This window comes from Panulirus ornatus, chromosome 73, assembly GCF_036320965.1.
Source record: "Panulirus ornatus isolate Po-2019 chromosome 73, ASM3632096v1, whole genome shotgun sequence".
NCBI lineage: Eukaryota > Metazoa > Arthropoda > Malacostraca > Decapoda > Palinuridae > Panulirus > Panulirus ornatus.
Genome location: NC_092296.1, coordinates 8,074,644 through 8,093,353, shown reverse-complemented (window position 1 = coordinate 8,093,353; position 18,710 = coordinate 8,074,644). Strand labels below are relative to the sequence as shown.

Below are 18,710 nucleotides of genomic sequence, written 5' to 3'. Positions count from 1 at the left end.
TTATGGCATGTAGTCAGGAACCCAAGCCACTAACCTTATTTTTTTTATATCTTCAATTGGATTAGTCATATATATATAATAAATACCTTTGTATCGTATATTTGCTGTAATGTATCTCATTATTTTCCGCCTTCCCGCCATTTGTAGATTTGAGAATCTGCCATTTTACCAATGTTTTGTTTCTCCAGTGTGGTGTGTGTTCACATTTCTCAAGTGATTTGACTGTTTCGGTATGCATAATTTGGCCTTTAACGATCGTGCTGATAATGAAATTGACCAGGTGGGCGTAAGTTGTTACACATACCTGAGAATTGTTTAAGACACGAGGTATTTAAGTACAGGTCTTCTGAATTGTTATTTGTCAGGCATTTTGCCAATAGTCATTCCTCTCTATTTGTTCGGTATTTGGTGTAGTTTTTCCTCGTGTATCATGGTGAAATTTGATTAATAAACTAACTGATAGAGATCACGATTCCTGGGTCCAAGATGTGATCTCCGTTGACCAAACGTGGAAAATTTGACATGCCGGTCGCTTATCACATGAACTACATCGTACCACAGTTTCGAGATATGCAGAGCTAACTTACGGTCTAACAATTGGGTTTTTGAACATACTTGCGCATGATTATGCAATCTTTTTAACGTATTAAGACTTTTTGCTTGCATTGAAGTCTTTGTCTTTGCTGTTGGGTACATATTGCAACGTTTGATGTTCCTTGGCGTGATTTTGTTACTCTTGGTAAATTACAGTTGAACTAAATATTAGGAAAATTAGAACCATTTTCACAAAGCCAGGACACCTTGTTCTGTAGAATACAAGCGTCCTTTAATACTCTAACTCATACTGGAGTATTATAGTGTCAACTAAATTAATATTGAAATATATACTTAAATGTAGTTACAACTTTGGTTTTTGTGCTTATCAACTGCCAGTTTATAATAATTGACCCGTCAACGACAAGTTGCAAGCAGCTAACGGAAAATCCTTGTAAGACATTCTTCAGGTGTTAAGGGTATTTCAAAGACTACATAAATGGTCAGGTCGTATTTGGCCCTTGGTTAGATTTAGTCATAAAAATAGAAATTTTATTTTAGTGTATCCTAACTTAACGTAGGAATGAAATGGAATTTTTTTTTTTTAGACTTCGTTCATCCTAAATTAGCGTAGGTATGAAATGGAATTTGTAGACGGTATATTCGAACATAAAGTAGATATGAAATGGACTTTGTTTTTTAAACTTAGTGTGTCTTAACGTAGGTAATGCAAGGATAGGGTTAGGTTCTTAATTTTCCCCTTAAGAAAAAATGTATTATAGTAGTGGATATTAAGGCCATTTGAATAGTCAACAGAAACGCTGATATATTTAGCTGGGGTATAGTTCCTGCAACAAGGTCTTAGGCGAGCCCCCTGTCTTCTTTAGACCTGGTTAATTGCTGATGAATAAGCAGGTATATTTTTTACGCTATGCGTTCGTTGCGTTAAAACTAACGTACCAACTTTAATACCTCTTCTACATGCTTAACTACCTGTCCTTCTTCGTACATAGTCTTTACTTTTTTTCCATTTTTTTTAAGGCTTTTAATTTGTTTTATTGCCCTTTTTTTCACTGAGGGCCTTTAGTTCTCTCCGTGACCAGATAAATATAAAAAGGGAAGAAGACGTGTGTAAATGTTAGAAGCCAGACTAACTCCTACTCGGCCTTTTTTTTAAGGTTGGATACGATCAGTTTTTGGTATTATGCAGTCCCATCGTAACGGGGAATAAACAGTTTATTCTTATTCATTAGTGTCAAGCAGCCGCATCGTAAGACTTGAAATAAGCATTTTATGCTAACGTGATGAAAGGGACCATGGGTAATCGCCTGTGTCCATGTATCGGCCACACAAGCGAAGCCTCGCTCTTGCCGAATTGTGGAAGGCATGTTTCCACTACCGGAGGCGTAAGTTTTGTGTGCGGGTATTATGGGACTTTGACACCTCCCGCGCCTGAGTTCAGGGTCAATGTTGACCTCCCCAGTCTAGTGGTTCAGATGTCTTGCCAGGTATTGAGTTTTATGACATAGTTCCAGGGTGGTTCTTGTACAAGCGGTGAGGAGCCGTGCAGTCAAGTTTAAAAGCACCCTTCGGTTTTAGTTTTGATGTTCTCTGGCTTTTTTTTTCAAATAGATCATGTATGTAATATATATTTTAAAAATTGAAATACAAGAAAGGAAGATTTTCCTATGCCCAGCTCCCGCCCCATTTAGTCGCCTTTTGTGACACGCACGGAATACGGAAATAGAAACCATGGAAAGGTCATTGGGATATGTGGCGGATCCGGCCTTTCTTCGTCCGTTCCTGGCGCTTCCTCGCAAACGCGGGAAACTGCGATCAAGTTTGAAAGAAATTAAAATGTGTGTATATTAGACCATATCTACTGTGGATCACTGTGTTGTTGCTTTTAACGTGATATAGAAAAATAGCTGAATTGTGTATAGTGCATCGCTAATCAGTAGAAATGTATCGGAGCATATCCTCTCATTGGATGTTTGGAGCATATTGCTTTTATATTTTTGACGTTGGAGCATATGGAACGTTCTTGTTCTATCAGTTTAATAGGAACATGCAAAGAGAGACAGACTGGACAGACATGTTGGGTTCAATTGTGTTAATAAATCGTATCGCCGGCCCAGAGTTAGTGGGGAGAGGGGGGTCGAATTGTGTAGGGGGGTTTGGGGCATGGAAGGGGGGGGGCACTGCCCCTCAAGGCCACTGCCCCTCCCAGTAACAGGGGCCTGAGGGCGAGTCCAGGAGTGTGTGTGTGTATGTCCCAGACACACACACACACACACACACACACACACACACACGTGAACTCCAGAAGGTCTGGTTCAACTTGTTCTTGTTGACCTGTTCACCTGCAGGGAGGGAGGGGTCGCCAGGAGAGGAAGTGTGTGCGTTTGTACGTGTGCTCTCGCTTTTGTGTATGTGTCCAGACGAATGTTAGTTACAAAATTCCGTATTCGGTTCAGAGAGGGAGTTGGTCTACCGTGATGTGTGTGTGTGTGAGTACCAATCTGTACCTACGTGGTGTATGACCATTTTACACTCGCGATGGTCCCCATCTCTTGACCTTTCATGTGTGTTTGTCTTGTATGTCACCACGTTTTCCCCCCTGCAATTATCTCGTCACACGTTCCATCGTCTGTAGGTCTGTGGTCACCGTATACTTGACGGCTCGTCTCTCAGCCAGTATCTCAAATATTTCGTGTAATTCATTGTTCCCGCCAGTTCATGGAACTGTCCCATTTTCACCTTGTTCAAGCAGTTTAGGAATTTTTTTTTTCTGCGTGGAGAGTTTTACACTCGTGGAGCCTCATCTCTTAACCTCTTTACATCATCCAAGCCTTCATATTGCATTGCTCGTTGCATCAACTTCATTTACTTTTAATCACATGTTCAACTAGAAATGTTCTTTAACTGTTGCTTCGTTTTCTCATGTCTTTTACTTACTATATTCCCCCGTTTGAAAAAAATTCTCAAAACGCCAACATTCATACGTAGTCAAATCGAATTGGAGAACTCGACATTCGCTCAAGACATGGCCAGGCGTCTGTAGCATTCTCTTCCTGCAGTTCACATTCCGTACCTCGGGTACATGTTTGTGGACCTCATTTGTACCTTCTGTGACGGCTCTCTTCTCTCTTCCTAGTGTGGTGACTTAAGCTGGTGTTGCATTCTCAGACTTGGGTCTCGTATATACAGGAAGTATTCTCCTAACACCATTAGCCATGTATATGAACGCTGTTCGACCCTGACCTGCGTATATACACGCTGCAATCTTTTCACAAACTGTGTGTGTGTGATGTCGGGGGTTGACAAGGCTGTGGGTTACTTCATACTTGTCTATATCATGTAATTTGTGACCTGACCGTTGGTTGTGAAGGTTAAGCGTCCGGTCAAAGGTGGGTTTTTTTTTTTTTTTCCAGCTATAACTTGGTAGGTTTGTGGACGTTTTTGCTAGGTTTTATGGTTTTATTTTTTTCCTTTGTTTGTGGGGAGGGAATCTATGACTAGTACTATCTTATCCATAGATCTATGCATCGTTTTCCAAAGGTTATTGAGCAATTACAGACTTCAATTGTAAGCAAATAGTTTAGAAAGCCATATTTGAAAACGGAAATTTATAAGATGTAAATCGGTCTTCGAGTTAATACTTGAGAATTGTGTCGAATACCTACAGAGTCTGATGTACTTGTATCGAGGAACGAGAAGGCGGATGTTCAACTAGTGGGGGGGACGAAAAGCGGGAATCCTATTTGGTGAAATGAGTTCATAGATGACTTAAGATCTCGAGAGATTCCGATGGAAGATGAGAAAACAGATAGTTAAAACAGCATAGTCTCTAGAATAAGGCGGGAATAGGCACCGGAGGAGACAGTTGAGGGAATGGTGGTCTTACAAAATTCAGATGAAGGTAAGAGTAGAGTGATTAGAGAGAATGAAGTACGTATGCCACAGAAAACACGTTGCATGACACACACACGAATGGCAATATACGAAAGGAAATTGTTGCTAGTAGGCCAACGGCCCGACAAAATAATGCAACGCGAGATGGCTTGAGGGAGATTGGTTCTCGTACTTTGTACTGAGACCATTAGTATTTCTGTTCACATAAATGGTTCATCAAACGAGGGGGTGGATTCATGCCTGAATGTTTACCGATGCCAGAATTAGAGAAAAAATGCTTCATAGTTGAAATTATGAATACTTCCAAAAGTAACTTGGACCTAATACAAAGTAGTGGTCGGACAGATTGCCATGCAAGTGAAGATGTTTAGATAGACTAGCCTCGAAGCACACCGTATCGAGCCTCGAAACGGCAACAAGGTACCTTGCTGTCAGGGAAGCCGGACCAGGGCAGTCTACAATGTCGAACATACTGAGAGAGGAGCCGGGAGGGAGGCAAGCTATAGTTTACTTGACGTTAAAAATCGCCTTCAAGTTTCATGGAGAGCCTAGATGTGTCGGGAGATACGCACGACATAGTCGACCTAGACTGGAATATGCCGGAACTGTCTGGGCTCCTAAATGGAGAACCGCGTAGAACTAGCGTTAGGGAAGGTCTAGCTTGAGGAATGCAACAAAAACATCACCGGACCAGAGTGGAATGAGCTGCTGATAGAGAGAAGAGGGAAGCCAATAATCCACTAAATCTAGAAGAGAAAAATAAGGGAAATTATAACTACATTTTATATAAGAGGCCACGACGACGTTAACATAGAACTTCCCTCCGAAGTTAGGCGGCAAGGATCCGAAACCAGAGGACGCAAATGGAGGCTAGGCTCCAGAAGTTTACGGAGGGACGGGAAGTGGTATTTTTATTCAGCAACAGTCTTTTGAGCGCGTACAACAGACTAGTATAAGCCAAGACGAAGTGAATGTATCTCTCCTGTTGGAGGAGAACACTTTACAAACATAGCGTGACAAAGAAAAGACGAGGCGTGACCTCGCGAGTGTGTAAAGTTCTTTACACACTGGGGTAATAACACATGGGAAATGCCTCGCACCCACTTGTGAGTACCGCTGTGTTTTGAAGTTCAAGGGCAATGTGTGAATACCATTGATAGCGGTGGTGGTGCTGACGAGTGGGTGGTGGGAACAAGAGCAGAATAGCACGGGACAAAGGAACCAAAACACGGATCTCATAATTTTTCATTCTTTTCTTAATTTTGTGACTGCGAGTAACTGTCGTTTGGGGGGGGGGGGGGGGGTTGGAGACGTCACAACGACTCGGTAGGTCATAAGAGCCTCCTGACCCGTGGGGCACCAACTCTTCCTCCCCCGGGGGGATACTATGAACAGTCATAAATGAGTGTGGCGAGATTGATCATGTGTGTACCATGAGTGGCGCGCGCTGACGACTCCGTGGTGCAGGGCAGGTGGGAGGGCGTGTCGTCCACCACCCCCCAAACCTGTATCAAGGCCGCTAGTACCCTTGCCTCCTACGTCGTCATGATTCCTCAGCCAGTCTGGATAATCCGGAGGCGACTCGACCGAGATAAAAATTTTCCAGATATCTGCTGCGGGTCACACCCTCCGACCCCCCGTCCATGGACGGCTTTGCTACCGTCCCACCGCTTCCCATCCAGCGGCCGATGCCTCTGCCCCTCCAGCATATCCTCCCTCCTCGTTGAAACACTCCATTCAGTGACCCTACTAGTGAGATCCTCCCTCGTCAGTTGGTCTTGTGTGGCGGACCTAACCGTCGTATAGTTTTCCTGGCGTGTATAAAATTCTAGATTTCGCCGTACGGCTACTTGATATAAACCCAATTAACGATTCTACTTCGTTGACACACCCGCCATACACGCGTGTTCTCCAGCCGCGGCGCCGGTAGCATGTTAATGCTTTTGTGTGCGACACTAGTTTCCCTGGGTCCAAGAACGGAATGTTTAGTACCGGCCGTATGTAATACTGTACTGTCTTATCATACAAGTTCCTTATTTTTTAAACCTTTCTCGAAACATCGTAGTCACGGTAATGGATGTTATATTCACCTGCTCATTTCTCTCCCCAGTAATTCTCCAATGTTAGACCTGATTTCAGTTATTTCAAGTCTAAAATGTTTTTCAAACTCTCTATTGCCAATAACACGAAAGATCTATTATGCTGGTGCTGTCATTACACGCACACATCTGCATACAGTTCATTGCAATTTCATCCGAGAACATTTTGAAGATTTCGCGTGTCCACGGCGACACGTCATGAATGTATTTTATTACTGGACATTGTGATGACGGTGGCAGAGGTAGCGACGGATGGATCGACCCCCGCCTCGCTCCACAACTAGCGAGACCGCCTCCACTTGCCTTACTTTGACCTTACTCAGGTTCTCCAGACGTGCATGATAATTTAAGATAATAATGATAATAACTGTTAATGAATAAAAGGGAGCAAAGTCTAAATACTTAACAATGAAAGACTTGCAGGTAAAGTGGCACTGGTGCACGCTTCAGGCTGTGGAAACAATATAGACCTTCGCACTTTTTGTAGCAATCTTAAGGAAAAAAATCAAACATCGATATTACCGAATGTTTACATAAACCATTTTAGTCTCTAGGGTCGTTTTTATGGTCTGGGTAAACGACCCATTACTTGGTAATGGAACGACAAAGTGGTAATTTCCTTTAGGAACATCATGTGTTCAAGTGGGTCATAATTACCGAAGAAAATAAGTGTGGTGCCCGTACGTCAAGGCAAGAATTTTGGCTTCAGCAACTTCATGATTCGCACAGTATAGCCATCATTTTGGCTTCAGCACTTGCGTGATTCATACTGTATAGCCATCATTTTGGCTTCAGCACCTACGTGATTCGTAAGAGTACAGCCATGTAACTGGGCCAGGCGTCAGTATCCCCTAACTACTTAACTAGGTTATGTCTATTTCCGTATTCTGAACATTACAATCAATTTACCAGTAGACTAGGCTAGTGTAACCCTAAATAACCCGTGCATGACTTGCTTACCTAGGAGGGGCCCCTCCCTCTTCATGCTATACTCGTCAAAAACTCTCACCTTGAGGCAAGATGTGAAGCATAAATACCTCAAAAAATTTATATATATATAAAACCGTTGTCCATCAAGTTCTTTAACAACTGAGTCGTCAGTTAGGGAGGCGGTCATCCTTGACGTGACCTTTCTTATGGTCAAACATGTTCGACTTTTACTGAAATAACTTTCGCTCTTCATTAACACTGGACCTGTCCCGTATCTAGCTTTATATATGTGTGTGTGTGTGTGTTTGTAAGGTTATTGAAATTGATAATTTGAGCACCACAACCATGCTGTTCATAGTTGATTGAGAGGCAGTCAAACATGTTGGGAGTTGTCCGTGTGTGAACTAGTTATTGTGTGAACATCACCAGGAGCCGGAATGAGGGTGGTGGTATTGGACACATGTACATAACACTGAAGCCACTTGTATTAAAAAACAGAAAAAGAAACCCGGTGAATCTGGCCGCGCATTAGATTTAGTTGCACGGCGTCCTTCGCTATTTATGGTAACGCTTTATATATTTGATGGGAACCAAACCTAGACATTGAGCTAGATATCTTGGGCGATGTAATATGCTATGTGTACCGTGTATGGCATTTACCATAGTTATGTAGTACGAGTCTTAGTGTTGTGGTGGGGAACGTACTTGTTGCAAAGACTGGATAGCCTATATATCGTATGAGGACCATCCGAGTCCTTGGGGCCACACCTGTCATCCTCTTTATTACCAGTGTCCACTGCACGCGTCTTGCTCACCACCACCTCCCCCCCCCCTCTGTTATGTGCCCTTCACCCACAGGATCGTTGGCAAAACGTACGTTAGAGGAGCTACATAACTGACCTTCTGTCTATCTTATTTGAATATCTTAATTTCCTGTTGGCCATATGTTGTGGATGTCACTACGAGATACAAGCGTGCTATGGAAAAAAAATACTACTGGTGCTATATATATATATATATATATATATATATATATATATATATGTCAATCCCTTGAAGGTTAAGACAGGATGTTTTCGTATCCGTGGCTTATCAGTTCAATCGTAATATTACAACCAAAGGCTCTTATTGTATTAGTTATCAAAGCCATGTACTACATGAACGAGCATCGCTAACCCTAGCCACGCAAGTTGGATCATTTTTCTGTTTATCCTGGTAGTAGCCACGGTTTATCCGTCCATTACATTTAACTGATTTTTTATAGAAATGGTTATGTGCATCAGTGTCCAGGACTTCATTCACTGGAGATGTTGGGAACGGCCAGGCAGGCAGGCAGTGAAATCTTCAGGGTGGTGAAGGTTTTGTCTTCGGCGGGCAAGAAGCGGGCGCCCTTGACGTGAAGGCCGCCACATTGCCTGTATATCCCTCGCCCCTCCTCCTCCCACTTATCGCTTTGCCCGTGTTATCCCTCGTTTATCAGGAACTTGTAACCTGTCAGGTGTTTGTAGTAGTCCAGTGTTCGGGAGCATAGTTGTGTTATCGACTTTTAATGGTAGTTTTAGATTTTTCAGTTTGTGTATCCCCCCATCCGTATTTCTCATCTTCATCAGGCGGCATTTGTCTCATAACAGGTTTTGAAGAAGCCCTTTTTTTTTTTTTTTCTTAACGTCTGTTGTCCTTGCAGTTACTATCTCATTACACTATAAGTTGACCGCTCCCGGGCACACCTTCATCCTTGCAGTTGGGTCATCATGGCCGTCAAAACCATCGTCTTTGCAACGCTTCCTGTTCTATTTTTTTTTTCCTTAATACTTCCATCAGTTTCTTCTCATTCACTCTTATATTTGCAACCGAACTCCGAAGAAAAAAAAAATCTTCATTGGCTTTCCTTTTTGGGTGGTTCAAAATGTTATAACATCGTAGCGCGTCGTTTATAATGGAGAAAGTGACGGAGGGTGACCCGTAGGTGAAGCCAAAAGTCAGGCATCTGTGTTTGACTGCAGATGATTTAGAAAAAATAGTTTAATTGGGGGGAAAAAATCGCTTAACTGTGGATGTCAGATTAGGCGGCATGTAATACCGAAAGAGGAGGTTGACGGACAACCCACTGTTGTGGATGATGCGTGTTACTCACTCCTGACTCCCATTACCGTGGTTTTCCAGTACTCCGCCGGTGTGGAACAGTATCCACGAGGATTGGAAAGCTCGTGCCGGTAGTAGATGACCGCTAGATAAAAGCCGGAATATTAAACTAGCGGTGGACTTGAAAACGGCATTTAGGAAATTCGTTTGCTTGATAAGGAGGGAAACTTTTTTTTTTTTTTTTTTTTTTTTTTTGGAGTACTTTGAAGTGGATTAGACAAGGAAACTGTTCATGAGTGATGTACGGAAAACCACAAGCGTAGCTAGAATTTTTTGGCTGAGGACATCGCTGAAAAAATACTTGAGCATTTATATATTTGCAAAGGGGTAAATTTCACTATAAGACTTCAGCTGTGCGACTCCGTTCAGTAATAAACTTTCTGTAACATTAAGCTGGGTTAAATAATTGATTGATGGTCACAGCCCCACCCACCCATACGCCAAACAGAAGCAAGTTATATGATAATTAGTAATGGAAAAATCGTAATATGTATCCAGATCTTTTTCATAAGTTCTGTGGGACTGAATATGCTAGTACATACATGAGCTTGGATGGCTTGTGATTGCTCTATTAACCTTAGCTTAGGTTACTGCAGAAGTGTATGATGAATGTTGACAGTTCATAATAATACATTGTCGGGGAGGGTGAGCGACATCTGGCAGTTGAGATCGATGAAGTATATAGTGAAAAAGATCTAACATTAAATATGAGACTCGAGCAGAGAATGGATAAACAAAGACGAGGAAAGGGTAAAAAGAGACTGGTATTAGTGAAGGGTAAATTAAGGCAGACAGACGAAGGTAAATGAGATTAAGATAGGCAGGGGAAAGGCTAGACCATCGTCAGCCAAAGATGGGCATATTATCGAAGCAGGGTAAACAGTGTCAACAAGTGAAGGGTAAACAAGCAAGAGACAAAGGCAGGTAGAGAGGGTGAGAGAGTTGGGGACATGGCTGGCGATTGATGAGGAAGTGGCGGCCCGTCGGCTGCAACACTGCTATTTCCTGCTTACCGACTCCCCACCACCATCACTACTGCCACACACAACCACGTGGTGGCGGGAGGGTCGCGTCCCTTAATGTTAACAGTGTGTCTGGCTACGTTGATGGCTGTGCCACAGAACAACGGAATTACTGGTATTATGATTAGTGGTTATCTTCAGGACTGTCACTTTACGGAATGACAAAAGTAGGAGAAACTAGTTATGTTCAGAAATATATTTGACGAATACTTCTTTGAAGGTCCCACGATGACTTTATTAGCGCCCCTTTCATTAGAAAAAGTTACCCGCATTTCTCCATATGTTCGTTGATATCCGTTTGCACAGAGATTTGTTCCTAATTTGGTCTACTAGCAAAGTTCAGTATACCTTAGAAATACACTCGGAGAGGTTCGCCGTGATCCAGTGTCTTTAAGATGGCCGAGGCTCTGTTGCTGGATCGTCCACCGTGTTGGCTCAAGCCAAAGGCGGTTAATTCCCGAGGGTTCGGTCCATGGTCATACTCAACCCCTGAGAGTACGATGACTAATGAGTATGATGTCCTGGCATTTGACCTGACACCCGCAAGGGTTAGGTCAAAGACCAGGCCATCGTGCTCAATAGTCAACTCGGCTGAAGGGCTGCATACATCATCGTACTACACGGGGTTCAGATCCCCAGTCAACAAGGATCAGAGTAGTGAAGGCCAGTGCAGGTGGAGGGTATTAAGGGTGCGCTCATATTGTTGGGTTATGTCTTGATGTCAGGGAAGCCCGGCTGTGTCCAGCGGGCAGGATGCGCCTCAAATGCCTACCATTTGGAACCCTTCCTCACGTGCAGGCTGGCTGCCCGTGGCCGCCTCGCTGTTAATAATAGCGTCTCTTATGGTCGTGGGGAAATAACTGGTACGTGTTTTACTATTCAGGTGCACTATGGGGTGTTAACCGTTCTCCGCCTGCGTGAGGTTACACCACGCGTGAAAACTCTCCAAGTACGTTACTGGGCGAAAAAGTTCGATCTTGCCGAGGAACTCTGATCTCGGAAGTCTATCATCTTCCTCCTCCTGATCGTAGCGTATCCTTGAAGCTGAACGAGTCCTGTAAAAGGGGGTCCTGAGGTTATATAATTAAAATATGAAGCTGTAAATGTCTCCCATACAGCATCTTAGTTATTGGGAGTGATTTTGAAAGATTGACATATGGTCATCGACTGAGGTACGTATACTAAAAACCATTTGTATTTCAAGAAAGATATTCTGTTCCTTAGGAAATTAAGTCCTTTAGGGCGCTTTGTACTTGAGGCGTCTGTCATTGTCAAAAAAAAAAAAAAACCTTGAGTTCAAGTGAGTCATAACTCAAAAATCCATACCCTGCAATCGCAGTACACTAGCCTGTGTGTACCCGTCGATCGACGTGGTATTCCCCATTACTAGTCTCGAAGATGAGAACGTCAGCGGACCTCCTTCCTACTGAAAGTACTCTTCGTGTAACAATAATAATCAAATTTGACCATCTGCGTAGGTTGGGTAGTTAAGCAAGTGGTGTTTGACGCTGCTTTGACAAAATTAATCCATCTGTATACGAACTTGTCATCAGCTGGTCTAACAGAGATATACAACGTGCAACACAGACGTGTAATTAGAACATAATGTTAAATTTACCATAATTCTTTCCATCCAATCGACTGGTACTACAAGCTAGTGATGGTGTTATAATGATGAGGGCGTAGAAGTCCATGGTTTAGGTCTTAGTGGGGGTAAACCCCTCAAGCATATGGTCATCCTTTATTAACCAAGTACCCAGGTTGGACCGTGCGATGGGGCATGGTAATCTTGATGGAAGTGTATTATTATTCATTGCGCGTTACACGCCTGAAGGTTAAAGTTAGGGTTAGGTGCGCCAGACTCGTTAGTATGGCTTCCAGTCCGCGTCCGTTTAATTTATTATTGTGGAGGTTAATGCTTAACCTGCAAGCGTTGGCGCCAGGGAATTACATAGGTCACAAAGGATCTTTATCGGATCCCAGAAGCCAGAGGAATAAATAACCTTTTAGAGTTTCAGCCTATCTGAAACAAACCAGGTTACATATGCTTCTGGCGCTGTATTGCAGTGTGAATTAAACATGGCTAGACTTTTGGACGCGCCCTGGAAAAGAGTTTCACTGAAAATTATACCATTTAGTAAGGTTTAATAAAACCTTGCAAAAAGAAAATTGTTACTGTAAAATACTTCAGACTTTGGGACAAGTCAAGTATTGCATTAAAAACAAATCCGAGTGTGTATCTTGTAGTTTTGAGAGAAATGGTCCATTTTTTCTTTGAACTCATCTGTGCTGCTAACTTATTTGAAGCGTTTAATTGCCCCGGGTAAACTCTCCGGAAATTTTCTCTCGTAAACCTTTTGGTTTACTAGCTACATTGGGTTAGGTTTTTATTAGTAAGTATATTCTAATCACGAGCAGCTTTTTATTATTATTCTTAGCCACCTTGACCTTGATTAAGGCACTTCACTACCCGTTAGCATTTTTTAACGTATGTACAAAAAAGTTTTGATATATTGTACTTTCACTTTAGATAACATGCTGTTTCCTTCACGCATTGATTACCTCATGGCTGATGTACCTCCAATATAAGTGGAAGACTCGTAACTAAAGCGTGAGAATTGAGCTTTTTTGGGAAGATTAACGCTGTAGAATAAGCCAAGTGCCCAAGACAACCGAATGAGAACATGGGCAACATACGTATTAGGACACCATATTCCGTAATACGTATGTAAGAAAATAACCGTAATAAGGTCGTTATTACACTGTGGTGCCCAAAATGCCAGATATATTTCTAATGCTATTGATTAAAAAAAAAAAAAAATTGAGAAGGGTGGTGGTTCCATGTACAGTTTCTATAACGAGGCTTATGTAAGATTAGTGGTGGGTCTCAGGTAGTGTGGCATTGAGCACTGTTGGCTGTGGTGGGTTGGTTCTCTAATTAGAATTTACATGGGCCTTGTCATGCGTTATTTTTCATAGAGCTGTAATTGTGATACTTGTTTCTTAAGTGGTTCGTGGTTATATAAACAACTAGCGTATATGTACTAGACATGATGTATGGGTAACGAGTTTTGGCTATACGGGGATTCGCGAGGCAAGGTCTTGTAAGGGTGTGGAGGTATGGGGCAGGCGTGCGGTAACCAAGGACGATGGTGGACCGTTAGTTAATAATCCCGTTCCCCTACCCCCGGGACGCGTCTTCTGGTGTTATTCTCCCCAGAGACGCTTTGAAATAGTATCTTGGCCGGGGACCAGATGCCCAGAGAGCAGGTAGTGTTTCATTGGATTTTTGAAGATGTTATTGGAAATATGGTATCTGTAAATAATCAAAGACCAACCTTGTAATTTTTTTTTTTTTTCTGTGAAGCAGACGCGTTTCAGGGCCTTCCCCCGAGTGTGTCTACAAGGTCGTGGTTTGTCTGGCAACAGTGTTTTGTTCCTTGAGGGAGTATGACGTGATGATAAACCTACGGCGGGTTTCCTCGTGATAAACTACCCTTGCGTGTAACTGCCTCTCTCCTAGCCCTCCTGTTGATGTGGTAAATTCATTCTCTCGTCGTAGGTGAACCCATCGAGCATAGCGGTAGAGAAACTTTAGTACTTGTAGGTTGGTAAATTCTCTCTAGAAGCAAAGCGACGTCAACAGTGGAAAGAAATAAGCAAATCTGAAGCAAAATCACGTATAGTGGGTTTTTTTTTTTTTTTTTTTTTTTTTTTGAGACCTGGTAATCTCTATGGAGCAACAATTTGATGTCGCAACACGCGAAAAAAAAAAAAAAATAGGTCTTTAAGAATCACTTAGCTTGTACCACATATGTCGAGCCAAAAAAATTATATGCCCAACTAAGAAAAGATAAGGAGCCTATTAAAGTTTTACTTTGCAAAGTTGAAAAAGATAATTGCACATAATCAAAGAAATTTGGAAAAATGAACAGTGCCATGTGAACTTGATATTGATTACTATGTGCCGTGGAAGGCCGCAGAGTAACGGTATTGCTAAATAATACATCCAGTGAGCGTTACGTGTTAGCTCTACCTCGCGGCAAAATTCTGCCGTGGGTAGACGTAAATAGGTACTCCCCCACCAGACCTTCACAGTCTCCAGGGAACCGTCAGGTCAGGGGGTGGATGAGCCTCGGGTCAAGGCAGTCAAGGCTATGATGTTGCAGGTTAAGGCAGTGGGTGTTTGATGGTGTTAGGTATAGTGTTGCATGCCATTACAAGGGTATTGTGCAGGTGTTTGGTACTAGATGTAATGCTTGTTGACACTTAAGATGTGGTGCTGCAGGTCATGGGACAGTAGAATATGGTGATGCAGGTCTTTTGTACTTTTTTGTCCTATCGTTTCAGTCCTTGAGTAGAAAATTTCAGCGCAGAAATGTAGACATTAACATTTAACTGCTTTTCATAACTAAATAAATTTATTGCATAAAACTGTCAATAGGTTTTAAACCTTTCCACAAAATCAGATATTTGCAAGCAGAAAATCTCTAGAATTGTCTACAATACGAGAATTTAATATTTTGTCTTACCTTTTATATGTACCGTCCAAATTTCTTAAGTACCACTTGTGTGTTAACTATCTTGCATACTGGCAAAAAGTTTAAAAGTAACTGGCCTCATTGTTTCATGTAAGATTAGTACGTGAATTATGTTAATAGTTTCACTCACGACCTTTTCTAATTTATAAACATTTATACTTGCTGTTCTGACCCCGGGTTCCCTTCGCGGGACCAAAAAGTGGGGCGGAATTGTGTGTACGTGTTTGCTCGGTGAGTGCAGGTGCCTTCATTATGAAGAAGGCATCTTGATCGTGAAGGATCTAGTGATATGCTAAATCCGTGTTTGTGCAGTACTGGATAGATGGGATGGTGTCTGGAACATTGGTGTGCATACCTGGGGGGAGTGGTTTCAGTTGGATGTTCATCATTTAGGGGTGTAGTTAAGGACTGAGTTGGGAGAGCAGTTGTTTACTGCTGGTCGTGTCATCATTACTGTATGTATTTATTTGTCTGTTTTTTGTGGATGGAGGGGAGATGTATAAGTATTGGTTGCTGAAGTTTGAAGGTCATTGTTGTTGTAGGATGGTTTGGATGGCAGGAGTCTAGTGCTGGTTTACCCAGGAGCTCTCGTGAGGGGCTCCAAGGCTGAGTTATATCAAGTCGCAGGGAAATGATGGACTTCACTGGAGTAACAAAGTTCGTTGACGAGACTTAGTTATACAGCCCCGCCAAAGTGACTTTTCACTTTCAGTGCAACCGACGCGTATTTGTGTGTAGAACATCCATTGGTTTAAAGATGGCATTTGCTTTGCTACTGTTGAAACTACTCTTATTACCCATCATAAAAAAAGTCTCTGCCTCCAGATATCATATGGAAGGTAATGTATACCTGATTAACGGCAGTTAGCGATGTACACTGCGTATTTAGTTGTGGACAAACCACAGCGCTAGACCAGTCTTTATTTGTCCACCAGAAACGGTTCCACGCAGCTTACCTGGCTAAATGACTGTCAGCTTGCTGAAGTTTGTAGAGCCTGTTGCATATAAATATCGTTTTACGAGAATTTTTGTTTCTCTTGGGTGTTTATGATGGGCAATTATTCCTTCAGTCGGTGTCCTTCCCACACATTGGTTAGAATGTCGAGGATGGTAAGTTTTTACGCACACTCCCACTAACTAATGTGTCCTGTAATTTGAATAAACTTTTTGCCTCCATATGGATGACGCAATTGTATAATTTTCTGCCATAATCATTGATTGAGCTCAGACAGAAATGAAGTGCTCGTGCAACTTTTTTTTTTTTAATTGGTTGTTCATTTTCATGCATTTGCCTATCTTTTTCTACAGTGGTGTGAAGGGTTTCTCGAAATTCATGCATTTCTACGAAGACGGTTGGAACCTGTGTACATGTACAGCTATGGGGTACCTTACTGCAATGCTGCTTTCTTGTGTAGTCGTGTTTGGGAACTTAAGTTCTACTGTAAATGACCATACAATAGCTTACTTAAATAATGCAGTATTTATACATTCTTGAAACGGCAGTATTTAGTAATGACTGAAGTCCTCTTGTCTTTCCAGGGAAGCTGTTTGGTAATGGAGTGGAGGTTGTCCTGGAGAGCGAGACGCAATTGTCCCGCGGTCGGTCCTACTCGGTCAACGAGCTCCTTTTCGTTGATTACGACCGAGTAAGTATTACGGTTCGTCTGTCGGTGCGAACATCCTCCTGGGATTGTATATCTTCGTAATTCTGAATGCAGACAGTTTCATCAGTCCTGTGCCATGGGATTTGATGTGGTTATGTTTCATAAACATCCAAAACTCAGGGTCGTGCACGCAGCACAAGATCAGTATCTTCAGTCTTGTCAGGGGGAGGACATAAGTATTTTGGTTTGGCTGATGATTTACTGTGTAATCGTGTACTTGCCAATTCCATCAGTCACTTTGTAGACAGGATAGTTGCAGAACAAGCTGTTCTTAATACATATCCAGTCTCTGTTGTCTATGGAGGTGAAACCTTTTTTTTTTTAACCTTGTGTGTATGACTGATATGGAAGTTCATGAGCAGAGAAACAAACCTCAGCCTTGTGACCCATTTAAGTGGCCTAAACCGCCATAATATTTTTTAACATTTCCAAACCATTTGTACCACACTTAATGTTATGCACCAATGCATTACCACAGAGGTAGTGTCCTTCATTGTTTTGACAAACTGCATGTTAATGACTTCCTCGTTGAGGTTTGTCTGCATGAATTAAGTTGATGCTTTGTATGAATTTCCTTAGAAGTTGATCTGTTGTGTTGCTCTGTACAGAGATTCCAGCTTCACATATTTCATGTGAAAAAATGTTCAAACCCACACAGTTACTCTATTGAATACTTGATTTTTTTAAAAGTACCAACTATCACATTCTTTTCTGTTAATGTCAAAATAGTTTCATAGTATGTTTAACATAATGCACCTTGTCTCGCATAACTTTAATTCGTACTTGTGTGCTGCTAGGTGTTCGAACTCCAAGCTGAACATGGGGATCTAGAGACTCCTCCTCTTCTGGGTGACCCCTGGCCAACCTCGCAGTTCCTCTCGCACCTCCTAGGAAGGCTGATGGAGAACCAACAAACGTCATTCTTTGCAGAGTACCTCAACCTCACCAATCTTGCATATCTTCTCCCCGGCCATGACGGTTAGAACTGCCCAAATTCACAATGTACATGATTTGTATCATTGTTTATGACATGACCTCTTCATTGGCATCATTTGTAAATTTGAATAGTTTACACTATCTTTTGAAAACTTAGAGTTCTCATGCATGTATCGATTATTTATCCATCCCTTTTTCTTCAGGTAATGTGTTAATGTTACTTCATACTATGCATCTTCTCATAGCACTTCCATTAATTTCCAAAAATCCAATAGCTATTCCAGAGTTTTGCTCTCGTACATATATAGTTTCATATCAGTGTAAAGGACCTATGTCAGAAGTGGATAGAGCAAATAGGAGTAGACCAAGGAAATGGAAGGATAGGACCCTTTGGTATATTGGGACCTGGAAACTCATGGGGATGAGACTTGCACAAGATAGAATTAAACACAAAATACATACACAATGCAATGAATTAACAAGCACTAAACAGCTGCCTTCCCAAAACCACTTCACCAGGCATATACCCATCTGACACCACATTTCCCAAACACTTCACTTTTCTGTGCACACTTTGGACATTGCCCAACCCCTTACTAAAAACAGATACAGCACACCCCCATGACCCTTCAAACTCATGATACAGGTAACAGTCATAGAACACATACTGCTTAATTGCCCTACAGTATTCTCTCCACATAGATACACAACAGAACTACCCAGTTGATGTGGCCGGCTTCCTGATCATTCCAGAGTTTGATAAAGTAGAAGGGGCTCCATGGGCAGGAATTTAGTTGAACTGTGTGTGCCTAGGAGTTTGATAAAGTAGAAGGGGCTCCATGGGCAGGAATTTAGTTGAATTGTGTTCCTGCTACTGGACTCTGCCTGCCTGCTCGAGGTTACACCAAGAATAAAGATACATTCTTG

The 18,710-nt window shown here is 42.1% G+C and overlaps 1 protein-coding gene across 1 annotated transcript in view; it reads left to right on the top strand.

Moving 5' to 3' along the window:
- The window catches only part of LOC139748294 (uncharacterized), a 136,984-nt gene that overhangs the window by 105,613 nt on the left and 12,661 nt on the right, over positions 1-18,710 (top strand). The window contains exons 5-6 of the mRNA XM_071661281.1: positions 16,723-16,829; positions 17,645-17,825. Coding sequence (XP_071517382.1) covers positions 16,723-16,829; positions 17,645-17,825 — 288 coding nt within the window. The remainder of the gene's footprint in view (positions 1-16,722; positions 16,830-17,644; positions 17,826-18,710) is intronic.